Here is a 22,887-nt window from a genome sequence, read left to right as displayed (position 1 = left end):
CCGGCTCCCTGGTCCCCTCGGCAGGCAGTTTCACTTTCCTGAATTAGGGGGACAGACTGGCCCTGTGGGGACGATAGGGTAGTTACACATCTGTGGGGGTGAGGGTGGGGGGGTTGCCCTAGCCTGGTCGGCTGGCGTGTGAACTTCTCGGATCGGGGTGGAATTTCCTGGACTCCCCTCGGGACGTATGTGTGTGTGTGTGTGTGTGTGTGTGTGTTTGTGTTTGTGTGTGTGTGTGTGTGTGTGTGTGTGTGTGTGTGTGTGTGTGTGTGTTTGTGTGTGTGTGTGTGTGTGTGTGTGTGTGTGTGTGTGAGAGAGAGAGAGAGAAAGATAGTGAGACTCTGTTGTCGTTTTCACGGTCAGGGATAAGTTCCAACACAATAACAACCATTAACCAGCTGTGTGTGAATCTTATCTCTGTGAAATGTTCCAGCGGTCTGGAGGGAGTTGAGGAATGTTCACAGATCTGCTGTCTGTGAATATCCCTGCTGCTCTCACACAAAGGCCGTGTCCCAAACGGCACCCGTTTCCATATATAGTGCACTACTTTTGACCAGAGTTTGATGGGCCCTGGTCTCAAGCAGTGCACTCTGAGGGAATGGAAGGTCATCTGGACAGAATACAGGGCGGCTCGTTTGACTTCATGGCCATTCACCTTTTACAAACAGATTTCATGTTAAAACCTTGTTCATGAAACAGAGAAAGAAAATCCTGAAAATGTGACGTCTTTTTGATTCAACTGTAATTTCTTTGTGCATTTTTCTTCTCTTCTTATAGTGATAATGTGTCACCAGCGGGTCGACGTTTATTGTCAGGAATCTTAGAGGCAGAACTGAGAGATTTTCACTAGATGGGATATATTGCAAAAATTCATGTTTTCTTTATTTGCTCTTCGGATTAATTTAAGATTAGGGTTATCAGTGTGGTTAAGGTTAAGGTTAGGGTTAAGTTTAGGTTTGAGATTTTATTACTTTGTGGCCGTGCCAGCTATTGACCACTCTGCAGAGCTGCCTCCAGAACAAGATTAATGACGCTAACCTGCCCCCTCTGTCTTCTCTCTCTCTACTCCAGAGTGAGGATTCAGACGAGGAAGAGCCATGCGCCATCAGTGGCCTTTGGACCTTCCAGCGGGACAGCAAGCGCTGGTCTCGCCTGGAGGAGCTGGATGTCTTCTTCCTCCCGGGTGGAAACCAACCGCCCTTCCCCCAGGTCCAGAGACCCTCGGCCGGTCAGGGGCAGCTCCGCGAGGGCCTGAGCTCAGAGAGTGTGCTGACGGATCTCAGCGAGCAGCCCGAGGTGGCCTCGCTTCACAGCAGCGGGAGTGTGGGAGAGGGAGGGACAGTCGATGGTGCCACATCTAGCGATGCCACCCCAGCGGCGGGCGCCACCCGCGCCAACTCGATGGCCAGCATGTGCTCCTCCTCGGGCACGGGCGGATCGTGTGGCGCCACCGAGGACTCGCTGTCTGACGGCCATCCGCACTCACCATTGGAGACGACCCAAGGTCACTTCTCCTTCGACGACAAGCCCAGTGGAATTGTGGGAACAGGAGGGATAGAAGGAGGAGGGAGCGAGACTAGAGGAGGGAAGAGCACGCGCTCACGGGCCAAGAGTTTCCTCAAGCGCATGGAGAGCATCAGACTGAGGAGCGCCACTTCCAATAGCAAGAAGAAGAACGGAGGCGGGGGAAGACCTTCCAAACTGGAGATCAGCGGGCCGGTCATCAAAGAAGGACTAGACGACGACAAGCTACGGCGCCTCAATTGCGTTGACATCTCCACCCTCAACCCGACCCAAACCATGACCCTGAACCGTAACAGGAGTGTATCCTACTCCACGCAGACCAGCAGTGGCAGCATGGGGAGCTCCGGAAGCACGGGCAGTAGCCAATCAGAAGCAAGCAGCGGGAGCACCGTTAGCACCCCGAGCCCGGTGACACGAACCCGAAGCCACAGCACCGCGGTGGGAGCCAGTAAGAGAGGTGGGATGTACCTGGAAGGTTTTGACCCGTTAAGCGTGTTCCTACAGCCGCCTGGAGAACAACAACCCCCAGGTTCAACCCAGCCCAAAACCAGACAGAAACCACCTCAGCAACAGCCTAGTAACCGGATAGTGGCTGAGCAAAACCAAAGCAAGCGTGGTCGCCTCAACGGAGAGAGGGAGGAGGAAGAGGAGGAAGAAGGCGTGATTTTCTTCTACCTTCCCGAAGGACACAAACCGGGCACATTCCCCAAAGCGCTCGGCGACGGCAAACAACCACCGCAAAGTGGAAATGCCGATCCGCGCTATCTCGGTAGTCGATGCCAAACGCGTTGCGGTTCCACCGGCTCAGCGGACAGCCGCCTGAGTTTCTACGACAACGTGCCCAACGTGGCCTATCAAGGCGAGGAAGACGATGAAGACAATGAAGGGGAGGGGCCAAAGTTGGAGGATGTGCTGGAATGTGTCAACGGCCTGCAGCGATTCGTCAACGCCTGGACGGACAGGGTGGCAGCCGGAGAAGAGGATGACGAAGAGGAAGAAGAAGAGGGGGATTCGGATTCGGCATTGGATTCAGCGTCTCCTTGTCCGTCCTCACCTTTGCAGAACCGGCTGGAGGAGACGGACAACGGGAGCGACCAGGACAGCACGGGCAACCCTCTGGGAGAAGGAGAGAGGGAAGAAGGAGAGGGGGATGAAGGAGAAGGGGAAGAAGCCATGAGGGAGAGGAGGGACTCCGGAGTGGGAGCCTCTCTCACCAGATCTAACAGGTCAGTAATTAATTAATCACCTCTCTGTTAATCAATCTATAGATATCACCAATATTGTTATTGTCCCCATTTGAGAAAATGTCCTGTGTGTTAAGATGAAGGACTGGCGAGCTCAATTCAACATTCTTAAGTGTTTTGGATGAAGGGTTGAGAGAGAGAAAGGGTGAGAGAGAGGGTGAGAGAGAGGATGAGAAGGAGGGTGAGAGAGAGGGTGAGAAGGAGGGTGAGCGAGAGGGTGGTGGAATGGAGGTGCACAAACAGACAGAAAGAGGGAGAAAGAAGGAGGTACAGAAAGAGAAAGAGAGAGATGGGTAGAGGTACATACAGAAAGAGAAAGAGAGAGATGGGTAGAGGTACAGAAAGAGAAAGAGAGATATGGGTAGAGGTACAGAAAGAGAAAGAGAGATACAGTGCCTTGCGAAAGTATTCGGCCCCCTTGAACTTTGCGACCTTTTGCCACATTTCAGGCTTCAAACATAAAGATATAAAACTGTTTTTTTTGTGAAGAATCAACAACAAGTGGGACACAATCATGAAGTGGAACGACATTTATTGGATATTTCAAACTTTTTTAACAAATCAAAAACGGAAAAATTGGGCGTGCAAAATTATTCAGGCCCTTTACTTTCAGTGCAGCAAACTCTCTCCAGAAGTTCAGTGAGGATCTCTGAATGATTCAATGTTGACCTAAACCTGTGTGTAATCAAGTCTCCGTATAAATGCACCTGCACTGTGATAGTCTCAGAGGTCCGTTAAAAGTGCAGAGAGCATCATGAAGAACAAGGAACACACCAGGCAGGTCCGAGATACTGTTGTGAAGAAGTTTAAAGCCGGATTTGGATACAAAAAGATTTCCCAAGCTTTAAACATCCCAAGGAGCACTGTGCAAGCGATAATATTGAAATGGAAGGAGTATCAGACCACTGCAAATCTACCAAGACCTGGCCGTCCCTCTAAACTTTCAGCTCATACAAGGAGAAGACTGATCAGAGATGCAGCCAAGAGGCCCATGATCACTCTGGATGAACTGCAGAGATCTACAGCTGAGGTGGGAGACTCTGTCCATAGGACAACAATCAGTCGTATATTGCACAAATCTGGCCTTTATGGAAGAGTGGCAAGAAGAAAGCCATTTCTTAAAGATATCCATAAAAAGTGTCATTTAAAGTTTGCCACAAGCCACCTGGGAGACACACCAAACATGTGGAAGAAGGTGCTCTGGTCAGATGAAACCAAAATTGAACTTTTTGGTAACAATGCAAAACGTTATGTTTGGCGTAAAAGCAACACCCTGAACACACCATCCCCACTGTCAAACATGGTGGTGGCAGCATCATGGTTTGGGCCTGCTTTTCTTCAGCAGGGACAGGGAAGATGGTTAAAATTGATGGGAAGATGGATGGAGCCAAATACAGGACCATTCTGGAAGAAAACCTGATGGAGTCTGCAAAAGACCTGAGACTGGGACGGAGATTTGTCTTCCAACAAGACAATGATCCAAAACATAAAGCAAAATCTACAATGGAATGGTTCAAAAATAAACATATCCAGGTGTTAGAATGGCCAAGTCAAAGTCCAGACCTGAATCCAATCGAGAATCTGTGGAAAGAACTGAAAACTGCTGTTCACAAATGCTCTCCATCCAACCTCACTGAGCTCGAGCTGTTTTGCAAGGAGGAATGTGAAAAAAATTCAGTCTCTCGATGTGCAAAACTGATAGAGACATACCCCAAGCGACTTACAGCTGTAATCGCAGCAAAAGGTGGCGCTACAAAGTATTAACTTAAAGGGGCTGAATAATTTTGCACGCCCAATTTTTCAGTTTTTGATTTGTTAAAAAAAATTGAAATATCCAATAAATGTCGTTCCACTTCATAATTGTGTCCCACTTGTTGTTGATTCTTCACAAAAAAAATACAGTTTTATATCTTTATGTTTGAAGCCTGAAATGTGGCAAAAGGTTGCAAAGTTCAAGGGGGCCGAATACTTTCGCAAGGCACTGTATAGGTAGAGGTACAGAAAGAGAAAGAGAGAGATGGGTAGAGGTACAGAAAAAGAGAGATGGGTAGAGGTACAGAAAAAGAGAGATGGGTAGAGGTACAGAAAGAGATATATGGGTAGAGGTACAGAAAGAGAAAGAGAGAGATGGGTAGAGGTACAGAAAGAGAAAGAGAGATATGGGTAGAGGTACAAAGAGAGAAAGAGAGATACGGGTAGAGGTACAGAAAGAGAAAGAGATATGGGTAGAGGTACAGAAAGAGAAAGAGAGATGGGTAGAGGTACAGAAAGAGATATGGGTAGAGGTACAGAAAGAGAAAGAGAGATGGGTAGAGGTACAGAAAGAGAAAGTGATATGGGTAGAGGTACAGAAAGAGAAAGAGAGATGGGTAGAGGTACAAAGAGAGAAAGAGAGATATGGGTAGAGGTACAGAAAGAGAAAGAGAGATGGGTAGAGGTACAGAAAGAGAGAGATGGGTAGAGGTACAGAAAGAGAAAGAGAGATGGGTAGAGGTACATAAAGAGAGATATGGGTAGAGGTACATAAAGAGAGATATGGGTAGAGGTACAGAAAGAGAGACATGGGCAGAGGTACATAAAGAGAGATATGGGTAGAGGTACAGAAAGAGAGATATGGGTAGAGGTACAGAAAGAGAAAGAGAGAGATGGGTAAAGGTACAGAAAGAGAAAGAGATATGGGTAGATGTACATACAGAGAGATATGGGTAGAGGTACAGAAAGAGAGAGATGGGTAAAGGTACAGAAAGTGAAAGAGATATGGGTAGAGGTACATACAGAGAAAGAGAGATATGGGTAGAGGTACATACAGAGAGATATGGGTAGAGGTACAGAAAGAGAGATATGGGTAGATGTACAGAAAGAGAGAGATGGGTAGAGGTACATACAGAGAGATATGGGTAGAGGTACAGAAAGAGAGATATGGGTAGAGGTACATAAAGAGAGATATGGGTAGAGGTACATAAAGAGAGATATGGGTAGAGGTACAGAAAGAGAGAGAGAGAGATGGGTAGAGGTACAGAAAGAGAAAGAGAGAGATGGGTAGAGGTACAGAAAGAGAAAGAGAGAGATGGGTAGAGGTACAGAAAGAGAAAGAGAGAGATGGGTAGAGGTACATAAAGAGAGATATGGGTAGAGGTACATACAGAGAGATATGGGTAGAGGTACAGAAAGAGAGATATGGGTAGATGTACAGAAAGAGAGAGATGGGTAGAGGTACATACAGAGAGATATGGGTAGAGGTACAGAAAGAGTGATATGGGTAGAGGTACATAAAGAGAGATATGGGTAGAGATACATAAAGAGAGATATGGGTAGAGGTACAGAAAGAGAGAGAGAGAGATGGGTAGAGGTACAGAAAGAGAAAGAGAGAGATGGGTAGAGGTACAGAAAGAGAAAGAGAGAGATGGGTAGAGGTACAGAAAGAGAGAGAGAGAGATGGGTAAAGGTACAGAAAGAGAAAGAGATATGGGTAGAGGTACAGAAAGAGAAAGAGAGAGATGGGTAGAGGTACAGAAAGAGAGATATGGGTAGAGGTACAGAAAGAGAAAGAGAGAGATGGGTAAAGGTACAGAAAGAGAGAGAGAGAGATGGGTAGAGGTACAGAAAGAGAAAGAGAGAGATGGGTAGAGGTACAGAGAGAGAAAGAGAGATGGGTAGAGGTACATAAAGAGAGAGATGGGTAGGGGTACAGAAAGAGAAAGAGAGAGATGGGTAGAGGTACAGAGAGAGAAAGAGATATGGCTAGAGGTACATAAAGAGAAAGAGAGAGATGGGTAGAGGTACAGAGAGAGAAAGAGAGATGGGTAGAGGTACAGAGAGAGAAAGAGAGAGATGGGTAGAGGTACAGAGAGAGAAAGAGATATGGGTAGAGGTACAGAAAGAGAAAGAGAGATATGGGTAGAGGTACAGAAAGAGAAAGAGAGAGATGGGTAGAGGTACATACAGAGACAGAAATAAAGTCAGATGGAGGGAGGAACACACAGACAGAGTGGACAAGTTGAGACGACTCTCCCAGCCCTGACCCTTACGTAACCGGCTGTCACGGCGATGAGGTGCAGTGAATACCTCGGATCTCGGGAATGCCGATCCGTCTCCGCGACGATGCAGCCATTCCCTCAGGAATCCACAGGCAGAATTCCAGAAGGTTTCCGGCGCTCCCATAGCCGCTGACAGCCAGGCGAGACCAGTGCTTCCCAACTCCAGTCCCTGAGTTCCCCCATAAGCACCTGGTTTTGTTGTAGCCTCGGATAAACCTGGTTCAACTCATTGTGGGCCTGATGATTAGTTGACGAGATGAATCAGGTGTGTTTGTCCAGGGCCACAATAAAAATGTGTACTTCTACTGGAGGAACGGAGTTGGGATCCTCTGGGCTCGATCAATCCCTGTTATCCCAGTGAGCATCTCTTAACACAGGGGTCATAGGACTCGTCTGGATGGATGTCCTGCTAGTTACCTTGTCAGAGGAGAGGGCTTTATGACCTCTGGTCAAGTTCTGAAAATGATGAAGACGTATCTTCTCCTATATGTCTCTGTGTGTGAATACTTGTGTGTTTTGTTTATTTTTGACTTGTATATTTTACACACATATTTGATATATATTTATATGAAATTCTTTGCAAACATTTGTGCTTTTGTATTTTGACGTTTGATTGTGCTTCTGATAGCCTGATAGTATTTTTCTGTTTGCTGTGCAATATATTAGGTTAACACATATATTTGTCTCTACCCAAGGCCTCAGAAACTGCGCTGGCCCAGTTTCCAGGCCTCCCACCGGCCCAGTCACTCCTGGGCCCAGCGGCAGATGGGCTGCCAGTCAGTACTGCAGATGAACCTGCTCCAGAAGCTCTGCCTGCTCCAGCTTACAGCCCTCCTGGAGAAACACACCCCCACCAACAAACACGGCTTCAGCTGGTGAGTCGGCGGCGGCCATTTTGATTAGTTAAGGTTCATAAGACTTGGAGTTTGTGGCAAACACATTGGAATTTTTTCTCACACGAGGTCTCACACGAAAACAGCTGAAAATGCAGGCCCCAAAAATGATATTGTGTGTATGTATAAAAACCCTTGTTAGCCTATAGCCTATAGCCTAGCATGCTGCTCCGATAGCGCTAGTTGAAGCCTAGGCCTACAAACAAATAGACAACCACAACAATCATAGGCTCTATTTTTCCTCTAGTTGGAATTCCTCCCACTCTTCTCCCAGAGATAGCAGAACGTAAGGGGGGTTTCAACATTCTTTTCCCAGGCTAGCTAATTGCTGGTGCACTGGTATACGTTGTCATCTTTTGACGGGGGCAATCACAGAGTTCACACGCACAGGCTGTTAAAATGAAGACCTGGAGGCCGAGTCTGTAGGCCCAGTCCTCGACAATTACCGAAATGACCGAACACCCCCCCCTCTCCATCATGCAATTATAGATTATGGCCACTGGTTCGAGATTGTCCAATGTCACTCAGTATCCCCTTTGGTGTCTCCTCCTTCTGGGGATGTCTGTGAGGACTGTTGAGACTGCAGACCAGGGGATGTATTCCTCTATCATTATCTTACATGGAATTCTATCTCTTTTCTCTCTGTCAATCTCCCTTTTTCTATTTCTCTATCCCTCACCGTAAGTCAGTCAGTCTGTCTGTCTGTCTGTCTGTCTGTCTGTCTGTCTGTCTGTCTGTCTGTCTGTCTGTCTGTCTGTCTGTCTGTCCCCTCTCATCTCTCTCTCTCTCTCTCTCTCTCTCTCTCTCTCCTCTCATCTCTCTCTCTCTCTCTCTCTCTCTCTCTCTCTCTCTCTCTCTCTCTCTCTCTCTAATTTACTCTCTCTCTCTCTCTCCACCTCTCCCTCCCTCCATCTTCTTATCTAACCTAGCTTCATGATCTGTACAAAGCAAATAGCTCGAGCCTCACCTCAAATCTCTGTATAGTGCTGTGCTTGTCTTCACCCCACCCAGCTTCAATGAGTCAGAGAGGTTCCACGCCTTCTCCAGGGTGGCAGGGGCAGAGAAAGGGTTATGACAGGCTTACGACAGGGTTATGGCAGGCTTATGTCAGGTCTTTTAATCACTGAGACCATTTGATTTTTGAGCTGGAGGCTTGGCTGCACATACCCAGAATTCCCTTCTGGGATCGTAGCATGTTCCCTTCTCATTTACCAAGCTGTGGTCATTCTTCTGAGAAGCGAGTAGCACACACACACTTAAAAGCACACGATACATACACACCCATAAACATGTGTGCTCTTGTAAAAACCATTATACCATCCCGGAGAGCGGTAGAACACCTGACATTCAGACACACACACACACACTGTGACATGGTCAGTGTTAGGGGCTTGAGGCACAAACACACACACACACACACACACACACACACACACACACACACACACACACACAGTGACATGGTCAGTGTTAGGGGCTTGAGGCACAAACACACACACACACACAGTGACATGGTCAGTGTTAGGGGCTTGAGGCACGAACACACACACACACACTGTGACATGGTCAGTGTTAGGGGCTTGAGGCACAAACACACACACACACACACACACACTGTGACATGGTCAGTGTTAGGGGCTTGAGGCACAAACACACACACACACACACAGTGACATGGTCAGTGTTAGGGGCTTGAGGCACAAACACACACACACACACACACACACACAGTGACATGGTCAGTGTTAGGGGCTTGAGGCACAAACACACACACACACACACACACTGTGACATGGTCAGTGTTAGGGGCTTGAGGCACAAACACAAAGTGCGGATACGGATGTTTACACCATTACGAACCCCCCCCCCCCCCCCCCCCTTACCCTCTCCTCCCTTCTCCTCCTCCCTCCCGGTTTCTATTGTCTTTGGGTTTATCTTCCCTCTCATAAACTGGGAGAAAGCTAGGCTTCTGCAGAACCCACACAAAACCCCCACCTTAGCTAGGTGGTAGCGTGACATGTGCTAATGCTAATGTTAGCGTTGGTGATTCAGCGTAGCAGTAAACTACTGCTTTTTCCATTTGTTTAGTGTTCAACCTTTATTTATTAGGTTTGTCAGTTGGGAACCACTTCTCATTAACAATATCCTGTGGCCTTGTAGGTGCAGGTCTGAAGGACCCTATACTGTCAAATCCTGTCTGATTAAACAGTACAGGCTTCTCTAGCTCCAGTCCTGGAGAGCTGTTGTTCCTGCCTCCACAACGCTGCAGGTGTATTAAAAATCATCAAATCAAATCAAATTGTATTTGTCACATACTCCAGCCCATACATATTACTGTTGGGCTGGAATGAACCTGCACACATGGCAGGTGTATTACTGTTGGGCTGGAATGAAACCCTGCACACACGGCAGGTGTATTGCTGTTGGGCTGGAATGAAACCCTGCACACATGGCAGGTGTATTACTGTTGGGCTGGAATGAAACCCTGCACACACGGCAGGTGTATTATTGTTGGGTTGGAATGAAACCCTGCACACACACACATACACCGAGTAGCCGTCCGTCCAGGACCATAAGGGGCAGAAGCGGTTGGATTGAGTGTTGTAGTTTGCTGTGTGTGGTAGTCATCATGTTGGCTGCTTTCTGTAGTGGACATGTACAATGTTACCGCTGCTTTGTTAGTACAGTGACAGAGGACAGGGACAGAGGTCAAAGTCCAACACCTACTTTACTCCTGTTGCAAAACCATGTGTGTGTGTGTGAGTACACTCGTTTGTGTGAGCGTGCGTACGTGTGTCTGTTCTGTGTGCGTGTGTGTATATGTTCTGTGTGTGTGTGTTGTTATTGGCTATTTTAACCTGTCCCTCTATGTGTGTGTGTTGTGTGTGGGTTGCAGGGCTGTGCCGAAGTTTATGAAGCGGATCAAGGTGCGGGACTACAAAGACCGGAATGTGTTTGGCGTGCCTCTGCTGCTGAACGTCCAGCGTACGGGTCAACCCCTGCCCCAGAGCATTCAACAGGCCATGCGCTATCTACGCAGCCAATGTCTAGACCAGGTACGGTCTGTCTACCTGCCTGCCTGCCTGCCTGTCTGTCTGTCTGTCTGTCTGTCTGTCTGTCTGTCTGTCTGTCTGTCTGTCTGTCTGTCTGTCTGTCTGTCTGTCTAACCTGTCTGTCTGCCTGCCTGTCTGTCTGTCTGTCTGCCTGTCTGTCTGTCTGTCTCCCCAAGCCCCATTACACAACAAACACACAGACATACACCCCCCCCCCACCCCCCACCCTCCTATCTCATAATTTAGTCTCCTGGTTGCATAGTTGTATATTTCCCTGGAAGAATCAGTATTTTTGTCAGAGTTGGAATTTGGGAAAAATGGGCAGTTAAATATTCACAGTGTGTTACACACACACACTCTCTGTGTCAGTTTTGAGGCCTCACATACTGTGTTTGGGAGACAAGAAGGTCCTGAAACACACACACACACACACAGGGAGGCCCTGAAACACACACACAGGGAGGCCTGGGGAGAGTCAAACGTTTCCAGCTGTTTAGTCACCTTTGTCAGTCTGTTTAAGAGAGAGAGAGACCGAGCCAAGGGATTGCTATGGCGACAGAGAGCGCGAGAGAGAGAGGGAGGGATGGAGGAATGGAAGAGAGAATGAGGGATGGCATGCTCTCCTAAACTGGACAACAGGCCTCTGTTTGAAATGGTGAAAGCTCACGGAAAGTATTTAGTCTCCTCAAGCCAGAGCTCTTTTTCCTCCCAGATGGCAGCCATTTTGTAAAACCATTAACTTTAAAAGAACATTGATTAAGTCCAACAGAAAGAACCCTCTCCTCAAGAATTCTAAGGGATTTCATGGGCTGTGTCCCAAACCAAATGGCACCCTATTCCCTTTCTAGTCCACTACTTCAGACCAGGGCCTATAGGGAATCAGGTGCCATTTGGGACGTGCATCGTCTTAAAAATACACTGAATACCATTGTGATGTAACCACCGAGCTACACACTGACAATGGGCCCCGTATTCAATCAAAATAGCAAACGATGAGAATGTGGGTTTGAATTGATAACTCATTAGATCTTGATCCAGGTAATAAAAAATGACATCAACAATCTCTCTTTCCCCCTTTTCTCTCCCTTCCCCTCTCTGTCTCCCCCTCTCCCCTCCCCCTCTCTGTCTCTATCTCTCTCTCTCTCCCTCCCCCTCTCTGTCTCTATCTCTCTCTCTCTCTCCCTCCCCCTCTCTGTCTCTCTCTCTTTACCCTTCCAGGTGGGTCTCTTCAGGAAGTCGGGGGTTAAATCACGTATTCAGGCGCTCCGTCAGATGAACGAAACGTGCGGTGCCGACGGAGGCGGAGTCAGTTACGAGGGCCAATCAGCTTACGACGTGGCCGACATGCTGAAGCAGTATTTCCGGGACCTTCCAGAGCCGCTACTCACCAGCAAACTGTCTGAGACCTTCCTGCAGATCTACCAATGTAAGAACAGAGAGAGAGACACACACACACACTTAACATTGACAGGTATTAACGCCCATAATAAATACACACATTCATCTAAGATAATGTGGAGATGGAAGGGGAACACACACAGCCTCACAAAAAGCTGTAGGTGCATGTCTGTCAGCCCGGGAGGGAGGGAGAGAGAGAGAGAGAGGGAGGGAGGGAGGGAGGGAGGGAGGGAGAGAGAGAGAGAGAGAGAGAGAGAGAGAGAGAGAGAGGGAGAGAGAGAGAGAGATATTGTGGAAAGAGAACAAACAGGAAATATCAGATGCTGTGGTGGTACACACTCTCTCTCTCCTCTGCCACAGCGCTCCATGACTCACTATAAATATATATTATTTTTTTTAGCTAGTTAAAGTTAATTATTGAATATAAATCAATATCATTGACAGTCTGCTGGCATGAAAACTGTACAATGTAATTACAGTAAAACAATGTCAAATGCCCTCTTGGAATCCACCAATCAAGTTTATTAGTTCATTAAAACAAAATATAATTTACTGGTACAATATAGTCATCATACAGCACTACAATAAGAAAAGCAGAAATACAGGAAGTACCTGGCAACCAGCTGTCTGGAATTCATGATAAACCTTGTATGTGAGGCCATTTTCCATTTGGTCAAAATTCAACAAAATAATGTTTTTAAATTGAGCTGAATTGAACTTAATTGAACTGAACCAAACTGAATTGAACTTAATTGAACTGAACCAAACTGAACCAAACTGAACAGAACTGAGTTGAACTGAATGTGATTCCCTCAGACATGCCCAAGGAGCTGCGTCTTCAGGCTACGCGAGCGGCCGTGCTGCTGCTGCCAGACGAGAGCCGCGAGGCGCTGCAGACCCTCCTGTGCCTGCTGAGTGACGTCACCGCCGCCGTGGCAGAGAACCAGATGACCTGCGCCAACCTGGCCGTCTGCCTGGCGCCTTCGCTCTTCCACCTTAACACGCTGAGACGCAAGGAGAGCTCCTCGCCACGGTGGGCAGGGTTGGGGTGTTGTGGGGAACTAGGAGAGGGTGTATGTGTGTACGCATGTGCCGCCGTGCGTGTACATACTTGTGCGCGCCTGTGTTGTGCACCTTTACCAAGCCTGAGCAATCTCCTTTCTGTCTGTCTGTCTGTCTGTGTGTGTGTGTGTGTGTGTGTGTGTGTGTGTGTGTGTGTGTGTGTGTGAGAGAGAGAGTATGAAAGAGTGTGAGTGTGTGTGAGTGACCAACCCTATCTCCTTTTTTTGTCTTGACTCAGTATATATGACCATGTATTTTAATACGCTGCCCAGCCTCACACCAACATGAGAGGAGGAGAGGCTGACAAACTCTAGCTATAGAGCAGGATGTTACTGTATGTAGGGGAAGGAGAGAGGGGGGAGGAAGAGAGGAAGCGAGAGAGAGAACTGAGGGAAAGAGAGTCTGTATAGGGGGTTACATTAAACCTTATGGCAGATTGTCTTCTCCTCTGTCCTCTCTCTTTCTTTCCTCTCCTCTTTCTGTCTCACTAGTGGACATGACTAACTGTCCTAAGTGGACATGACTAACTGTCCTGTGTGTTTGTCTTCCTGGTGTGTTGTGATAGGGGGATGAACAGGAAGCAGCCGCTGGGTAAACCTGACCAGAGGGACCTCAACGAGAACCTGGCCGCCACCACCGGCCTGGCACACATGATCCAGGAGTGCAGGAAGCTCTTCAGGGTACGTGTCTGAACCTAGAACCTCACCAGAACCTTAGTAGAACCTTAACTTTCGCCTCCCCTCTCTTTCTACATTGTGTGACTAGAACCTGACTAGAACCTCACCTCTCTTTCTACATTGTCTGTCTGACTAGAACCTGACTAAAACCAGACTAGAACCTCACCTCTCTTTCTACATTGTCTGCCTAGAACCTGACTAGAACCTCACCTCTCTTTCTACATTGTCTGACTAGAACCTAAATAGAACCTAAATACAACCTCAGATCACCTCCCCACCTTTCTACAGTCTCTGACGAGAGCCTCACATTCTGTTCAGCTATATGCACACAGCACATGAACACGACTGTGCTCTGACGGCCGACGTTAAAGTCAGAGTGTTGGATTGGTGTTGGTACAACGTTGCTCTCGTAAACATGTTAATCTCAGTCCTGAAAGTCCCTCTGGTCCGGATCCGAGGTTGTTGTTCCTGTGTGTGTTTTTGGATTGTAGTTATCGTTACATAAAAACAAATCGTCTCAGCCAAGTAGCCCTCTCCGCCCCACGTCTTACCTGACTGGGTCTAACGCCACGTTTGTGTTGACCCGTCCCACTCGCTGAGCCCTATGGAATGTTGGGTACTGTAGTTACATAAGACTAATAGTCTGGTTGATGGAATACAGTAAGCTGTTTTGTAGCGCCACAGAACCCACAATCCCATTGACCTACTGTATCTCCATGCTTCTGTTGACCCGTCGCACACTGACTGAGCCCTATGGAATGTTGGGTATTGTAGTTACGTAAGAAGGAGAAATACAGTATGCCGTACTGTGTAGCAATGCAAAACCCACAATCCCCTTGACCAATCTCGGCTAATCAGGGGGCTCGATGTCCAAAGGCAGGAAGCACTTGATTGGTTAAGAGAGAAATAATGAATGTCGGCAGGTGGACTACAATTTTGGTACCAGTCCGGCCCGAATCAATCGGCTCAAAAAGCTGTTGTGAAAGAAATCTGTTATGACATGAGGGGTTACACACGGCCTAACATTATATTACCCTGATCTGGATTCTGGAGTCCATGTATTTTCACTAACAGAGTTAAAAAAAACGTATTAGATTCATTCATAAAGCTCCTCTGGCGGATGCTAGCAATTAGCGTTGAACATGACCAGTAAATAGCATTAACCCTCCCTACACACAAACACACCCACGTCAGTTCTTTTCTTGTAATTTAATATTAGTCTGTGAGTGGTCTGGGTGAGCTGATGACTGATGCAATAAGGCTGATACAGTAAGAGAGAGAGAGAGAGGGAGAGAGAGAGACAGAGAGAGAGAGAGAGAGAGAGACACACACAGAAAGAGAGAGAGACAGAGACAGAGACAGAGAGAGGTATAGAGAGAGAGAGCGAGAGAGAGGTATAGAGAGAGAGACAGACAGAGAGAGAGACAGAGAGAGAGAGAGACAGAGAGAGAGAGAGAGAGGTATATATATATATATATAGAGAGAGAGAGAGAGAGAGAGAGAGAGGGAGAGAGAGAGGTATAGAGAGAGACAGAAAGAGAGACAGAGAGAGAGAGAGAGAGAGAGAGGTATAGAGAGAGAGAGAGAGAGGGAGAGAGAGAAGTATAGAGAGAGAGACAGAGAGAGAGACAGAGAGAGAGAGAGAGAGAGAGAGAGGTATAGAGAGAGACAGACAGAGAGACAGCGAGAGAGAGAGATAGAGAGAGAGACAGAGAGAGACAGAGAGAGAGAAAGAGAGAGAGGGAGAGAGGTATAGAGAGAGAGAGAGAGAGAGAGAGAGAGAGACAGAGAGAGGTATAGAGAGAGAGAGACAGACAGAGAGACAGCGAGAGAGAGAGAGAGAGAGAGAGAGAGAGACAGAGAGAGAGAGGGAGAGAGGTATAGAGAGGTATAGAGAGAGAGAGAGAGACAGAGAGAGAGAGCGAGGGAGAGAGGTATAGAGAGAGAGAGAGGGAGAGAGAGAGAGAGAGAGGGAGAGAGGTATAGAGAGAGAGAGAGACAGAGAGAGAGAGAGAGGCAGGGAGAGAGGTATAGAGAGAGAGAGAGAGAGAGAGAGAGAGGGAGAGAGGTATAGAGAGAGAGAGACCGGAAGTGAAATTAGAAGAACAGGATGCTCTAAGCCTCTCTTCCATAGCAGGACTCCTTTATCTTTGTCCCACGCTGATTTCTTGTGGAGTTTCCCATCCTTAATACTGCGTGATTAAACTCAGGATGGGGTTGGCAGGTAAAGGACAGGTTGATAAGGGATTGGATGATGTATCCTTGTTTATGACAGATCTGATTGTCTGATCATGATTTGGTGGTTATTTTAGAATTCCTTTCTTTATCTGTAGGTCTGTTTGTCCATCAGTGTATTAATGTTCAAAGCTGTACATGTACGTTCATCATGACCACGAACAAGTTGGATCTTGAACACTGGTATCCCACACATCTTGTACATCAACACGCTGGTATTAGTGCTCATCTTTAGTGTCTGAAACAGTCCTGACCGCCCTCTCTCCTCCCATTCATTTTATGTCATTGTAAAATTGTACACGTATTGTAATTGTATGATAAACTAACAAACTATTCCCTCCTCTTCCCACGTAGATCCCAGAAGAGATGAGTCGCTGCAGAAACTCATACCAGGAGCAGGCCCTGACCCCCCTGAGGCTGGAGGAGCTAGGGGCTTCCTCTGGGGGGGGCGGACCCATGGGATGCAGGACCTACCTCCAGGACAGCCTGGACGCCCTCCTCAAAGAGGCCAAGGACAAGTTCAAAGGTTATGACAGCTGCTCCACGCCTGAACTCGCCGAGCTGGCGTACAAGAAGGTATGGACAGAGGGATAGATAGTATCTGTTTTATTCTCTTTTATTCCAGTCTACGGAGGCTGGATCCTGTCTTTTAAATTCTAAGTTCATGTTCACTTTATTGTCCTTATATAGAAGTTCAATTAGTATGAAGGGCTACATACATTACTTGTGTTTGTTGTTTAGAAAAGGCTGGCATAAAGCCTTGTGTATTCCACGTCTCTCTTTCTCTCTCTCGCTCTCTATCTCTCTCTCGTTGTGTAATGGAAAAACACCAGTTAGTATTTCCTGTGTAGAAACAGGGCAGTGTGAAACTAGCCCCCCCCCCCCCCCCCCCCCAGACTGGCCCCAGGGTGACATCAGCTTGTCAAGGGGCTCGCTCAATGCACACACACACACACACACACACTGCTCCCAAGCCAACATCCTGTCCGGTCGTTATCTCTTTGCCAATAATCTTCCAGTCACAAGGCCTCTTGAAGGAAGGCAGCTGACTAGTGTAACAGATAAGGAGAGAGGCTTTGGGTTGTTGTGATTACAACACTGCCCTTACAGTTATGTTCCCAATCATGGTGCAAGACCTGGGCCTTCTTCCCCAGAGCCTGAGTAGCGCTAGTTTCAACATTGCATCATTACAGTTACCGTTAGCATTAGCATCCAAGCTGTTTCCCCAAAAAACATTGTTGCCCTTAAACCTGTCAATAAAACATACAGATATGTTTTTACAAAAGTATTAAAAGATGATCTCTTTTGTTTTGCGACTCTTAGGTCCACGACGGCTCGCCGCTGCGCCTGTGGAAGGCGTCCGTGGAGGTGCCTGCGGGTCCTGAGGAGGTGTTGACGCGGGTCCTCCGGGAGCAGGGCCGCTGGGACGAGGACCTGATGGAGAGCCGTGTGGTGGAGACGCTAGGCGATCGCACAGAGGTGTACCAGTACACCAGGAACACCATGGCCCCCCACCCCACCAGAGACCACCTCGTGCTCAGGTAGACGATCTCCCTACACTCCAGAATGGTTCTTCAGCTGTCCCCATAGGAGAACCCTTTTTGGTCCAGAGTAAAAACCTTTTTTGGAAAGGTTTCTACATGGAACCCAAAACGGTTCTACTTGGAACCAAAATTGTTCTACCTTGAACCAACAATATTTCTTCAAAGGGTTCTCCTATAGGGACAGTGTAAAACCCTTTTCGGTTCTAGATAGTACTTTTTTCCTGGAGACTGTACCAACCTTCCCACGCCGTGTATATCCCCTCCTTGTGTTGTTTGTCTACTTCATCCATTATTTCTTTCCTTCTTTCATTATTCTCTTCCTAAATGGTATAAAACATCTCTCTTTCTCTCAATGATATAAAACAACTCTCTCTCTGTCTCTCTTTCTCTCAATGATATAAAACAACTCTCTCTCTGTCTCTCTTTCTCTCAATGATATAAAACAACTCTCTCTCTGTCTCTCTTTCTCTCAATGATATAAAATAACTGTCTCTCTGTCTCTCTTTCTCTCAATGATATAAAACAACTGTCTCTCTTTCTCTCAATGGTATAAAACAAGTCAAAATGTCTTCTCTCTGCTTCAGGACGTGGGTGACAGACCTACCTAAGGGAGCGTGTGCGTTGGTGTGTACCTCAGTGGACCATGACGGGGCAGCGTTACTGGGCGTGCGGGCCAATGTGCTCACCTCACGCTACTTCATCGAGCCATGCAGCAGCAACAAGTCTCGCCTCACACACATCTCCAGGGTCGACTGCAGGTGAGTCAGCTGGAACGGAAGCAGTAGAAACAGTAGGATAGAAACAGTAGAATAGAACCGGTAGAATAGAACCAGTAGAATAGAAACAGTAGGATAGAAACAGTAGAATAGAACCGGTAGAATAGAACCAGTAGAATAGAAACAGTAGGATAGAAACAGTAGAATAGAACCAGTAGAATAGAAACAGTAGGATAGAAACAGTAGGATAGAAACAGTAGAATAGAACCAGTAGAATAGAACCAGTAGAATAGAACCAGTAGAATAGAACCAGTAGAATAGAAACAGTAGGATAGAAACAGTAGAATAGAACCAGTAGAATAGAAACAGTAGGATAGAAACAGTAGAATAGAACCAGTAGAATAGAAACAGTAGGATAGAAACAGTAGAATAGAACCAGTAGAATAGAACCAGTAGAATAGAAACAGCAGAATAAAGGCTAGACATGCTCAACTCTGAACTAAAATGTTCAAGGGAACTAGAGGAGAGCTTTAAATCAAAGTAACTCTGGTCTGATGCTAAAACATCTCCTCTCTAAATCAAAGTAACTCTGGTCTGATGCTAAAACATCTCCTCTCTAAATCAAATTAACTCTGGTCTGATACTAAAACATGTCCTCTCTAAATCAAAGTAACTCTGGTCTGATACTAAAACATCTCCTCTCTAAATCAAAGTAACTCTGGTCTGATGCTAAAACATCTCCTCTCTAAATCAAATTAACTCTGGTCTGATACTAAAACATGTCCTCTCTAAATCAAAGTAACTCTGGTCTGATACTAAAACATCTCCTCTCTAAATCAAAGTAACTCTGGTCTGATGCTAAAACATCTCCTCTCTAAATCAAAGTAACTCTGGTCTGATGCTAAAACATCTCCTCTCTAAATCAAAGTAACTCTGGTCTGATACTAAAACATCTCCTCTCTAAATCAAAGTAACTCTGGTCTGATGCTAAAACATCTCCTCTCTAAATCAAAGTAACTCTGGTATGATGCTAAAACATCTCCTCTCTAAATCAAAGTAACTCTGGTCTGATGCTAAAACATCTCCTCTCTAAATCAAAGTAACTCTGGTCTGATACTAAAACATCTCCTCTCTAAATCAAATTAACTCTGGTCTGATACTAAAACATCTCCTCTCTAAATCAAAGTAACTCTGGTCTGATACTAAAACATCTCCTCTCTAAATCAAATTAACTCTGGTCTGATGCTAAAACATGTCCTCTCTAAATCAAAGTAACTCTGGTCTGATCTAAAACATCTCCTCTCTAAATCAAATTAACTCTGGTCTGATACTAAAACATCTCCTCTCTAAATCAAAGTAACTCTGGTCTGATCTAAAACATCTCCTCTCTGTCTCTCTGTTTCCAGGGGTCGGTTCCCAGAGTGGTACAATAAACTGTATGGACACCTGTGTGCCAGTGAGGTGGTGCGGATACGCCAGTCCTTCACCACCCAGATGGATAAGTGAGGGCCAGGCAGCTCCACTTGACTTGGAGAACAGTCACAAGAAGGGGCGACACCCTGGAACCCGAAATACTCTCTATCCACCCCCACCTCAGCCCCTAATTCCCTACAGCCCTGATGCTGGTTGGGGTTGACTGGGGGAGGACAACCCATTGACTCATTGACATGATTCAAGCTCTTGACAGACATACCCTTGTGTCCTGGACAGAGAGACTTTGAACAGACTTTGTCGTCATCCGTAGACTGTCATCAACGACCAGGTGGGGTTACTGCCTCCGAGGGGTCCTGCAAGGCCATGGACCCTCACAGTTCTTTCAGAGTTGTGTTATGGTTCTTGTGCTAGGTGGTGCGTTGCGGGCGGCACAACCAAAGTAAATGTGTCTGAAATGGAAGTATGGTGTCACTCATCCAACAAGCATAATACCTTTACAGAGAGGATGTGACATCACCGTCACAGGATGTGATGTCACGGATTAGTAAAAAGATCATCTATAGGGGAGGGGGAGCTTCTGAGAAGAGAGAAGGTTAGTGTGTGGGTGTGTGTGTGTGATGAATGGTTGATTAATTAGACATATTTCATGCACTGGCTCCCAGCTGCAATATAGTGTGTATATACTATATCCTGCATCTGTTCATGTTGCTTTTTCCTGTTTCCTCTCTCTTTCTCTGTGTTTGTGTGTGTGTGTGTGTGTGTGTGTGTGTGTGCATGTGCGTGCGTGTACTCGTGCACAAGTGTTTTTATCCTGTTACAGCGGAGGCAATGTCCACAACATTGTTTTCAGGAAGATACTGTATTTTTATACTGATACTGATAATATGGGCAAACAGTTGTGTGAATGTATTGAAAATATGCCATATCTGAGTTTGTATGACTAAGTGGGGTATGTTGAGTTGATAGTTGGTTAAATGGCATTAGGGAAAGCTAGTATCGAGTGGGTTTAAAGGATGGAGCAGAATCAAAATGGTGGCTGGAACACCAATTGGTTGAGAGGGTTAAAGTCGCCCCCAAAACTAAAATGGAGACTTAGATTCTGATGGACCAAGCTTAAAGAAAGCAGACAGTCACAGAACACTTTGATTGATTCCACTGCTTAAAAGAGCACAGAGAATACACAACAATCAACAGGGCTAGGATTCCAAAATGGCCGCCATTTGTAGGCTAAACGTTGATGAAAGGAACACTTCAGGTTGTTACTTTTGTTGCACGATGTACAAGAGCAGTCAAGGTAGTGTTCTGCTTCACAGAAGAAGAAAACCCTGGGGGGAAAGAAATAGAAAAGAAGAGAAGAAATGAATAGAAAAGAAAGAAAAGAGAAGGTCCTTTTATAAAGGTGTGGGATTTTACAGGTTTTACTGTAAATAGAGGAGGAGAAAGTGCAGGGAATGTTTGTCTGGTTTAAAGAAGGAAAAATAATCTATATGCGCAGGTTTATTTTCTGTCTGTCTGTCTGTCTGTCTGTCTGTCTGTCTGTCTGTCTCTGTCTCTCTCTGTCTGTCTGTCTGTCTGTCTGTCTGTCTGTCTGTCTGTCTGTCTGTCTGTCTGTCTGTCTGTCTGTCTGTCTGTCTGTGTTACCTTAAATGAAGTATAAGACTAATAGTAACCAAGTACACCTTCATCCGGGCCGGATTTGGGCCCCCGTGTTAAAACCTATACGTTCTCTGTTCAGTGTGTGACCCATTTGCTAAGCGTTGTGTTGTATTGTTAAACGTGTGTGTACATTATGTGTATGCCGTCAGATATCAGTAACGCATGACAAGGACATTTAATTTAAAAATATATTTATACCTCAGATATGTTTTTTTTTTGTACCATGTTTATTTTATTGTAAATGTTACGCTTAAGTTACAGAAATGTGTTTTATATTTTGTATTATTAATATTATTTCTGTACAGATTAATCACAGTCACGTGCACTATTAAATGTATCAAACAAAGAGTGTCGTCTTAGTTGGGTCATTGGCTGCTGTTTTGAAATGTTCAGTGTTCAGGTGGATTGGAGTTGTTGACTTGGTTTCTGATGTCATTTAATATGCTAAAGCACTTCACAATGGTCTCATGTAGGCTGCCCCCCAAAAGTTCCCCTTTAAGGTTTTTCGGGCCAAAGGAGTGCCATAAGTAGTACACCATTACCCAAACATTGGTTTTGTCGTTACTCTGAACTACCTTATCATGGCTCTGAGAGTTTGTTTCTACATTCTCTCTCAGACAGGCAGCTTAGCCTGGGGTCATACTGTACCCTGCCCCTGGATTACCTCTCTCTCTCCCTTCTTCTCCCTCTCTCTCTCACTCTCTCTCTCCCTTCCTCTCACTCCCTCGCTCTCTCTCCCTTCCTCTCACTCCCTCGCTCTCTCTCACTCTCTCTCCCTTCCTCTCACTCCCTCTCTCTCCCTTCCTCTCACTCCCTCTCTCTCTCTCTCTCTCTCCCTTCCTCTCTCTCTCTCCCTTCCTCTCACTCACTCCCTCCCTCTCTCTCTCTCTCTCTCTCTCCCTTCCTCTCACTCCCTCCCTCTCTCTCTCACTCTCTCTCTCCCTTCCTCTCACTCCCTCTCTCTCTCTCACCCTTCCTCTCACTCCCTCTCTCTCTCTCCCTTCCTCTCATTCCCTCCATCTCTCTCCCTTCCTCTCACTCACTCCCTCCCCTCTCTCTGCCTTTCTCTCTCTCTCTCTCTCTCTCTTCCTCTCACTCCCTCCCTCCCTCTCTCACTCTCTCTACCTCCCTCCCTCTCTCTCTCTCTCTCTCTGCCTCTCTCTCTCCCTCTCTCTCTCATTCTCTCCTCACAAACAACATTTACAGTAGAGCGAGGGAGAGAGGTCCAGAGAGAGGTCCGGAGAGAGGTGGACAGGCAGCAGGCGGTGGCTTGCTTGGTACATAGATGGTGATCTCACTCACAGTCCGTCTTACATAACTGGTTCATATGGCAGGGGTGGACAAAGGGGCTGTTGTGGCCACAGCTGGAGGGGGTGGACTGTCACAGGGTCTGAGGCTGGGCAGAGGGGGGACT

At 46.6% G+C, this 22,887-nt stretch overlaps 1 protein-coding gene across 2 annotated transcripts in view; it reads left to right on the top strand.

Moving 5' to 3' along the window:
- The window catches only part of LOC110534743 (rho GTPase-activating protein 7), a 150,585-nt gene extending 128,766 nt beyond the window's left edge, over positions 1-21,819 (top strand). For both annotated transcript variants that reach the window (XM_090187899.1, XM_090187900.1), the window contains 10 exons: positions 1,072-2,750; positions 7,501-7,680; positions 10,595-10,754; positions 11,970-12,177; positions 12,966-13,182; positions 13,777-13,891; positions 16,478-16,699; positions 17,447-17,664; positions 18,252-18,425; positions 19,790-21,819. In XM_090187899.1, coding sequence (XP_090044025.1) covers positions 1,072-2,750; positions 7,501-7,680; positions 10,595-10,754; positions 11,970-12,177; positions 12,966-13,182; positions 13,777-13,891; positions 16,478-16,699; positions 17,447-17,664; positions 18,252-18,425; positions 19,790-19,889 — 3,273 coding nt within the window. In that variant the 3' untranslated portion in view covers positions 19,890-21,819. The remainder of the gene's footprint in view (positions 1-1,071; positions 2,751-7,500; positions 7,681-10,594; positions 10,755-11,969; positions 12,178-12,965; positions 13,183-13,776; positions 13,892-16,477; positions 16,700-17,446; positions 17,665-18,251; positions 18,426-19,789) is intronic.
- The last annotated feature ends 1,068 nt before the right edge of the window (positions 21,820-22,887 follow it).

Source organism: Oncorhynchus mykiss, chromosome 10, assembly GCF_057628025.1.
Source record: "Oncorhynchus mykiss isolate SJ-2025 chromosome 10, ASM5762802v1, whole genome shotgun sequence".
In the NCBI taxonomy this organism is placed as follows: domain Eukaryota; kingdom Metazoa; phylum Chordata; class Actinopteri; order Salmoniformes; family Salmonidae; genus Oncorhynchus; species Oncorhynchus mykiss.
This window is presented reverse-complemented; position numbering and strand designations above follow the sequence as displayed.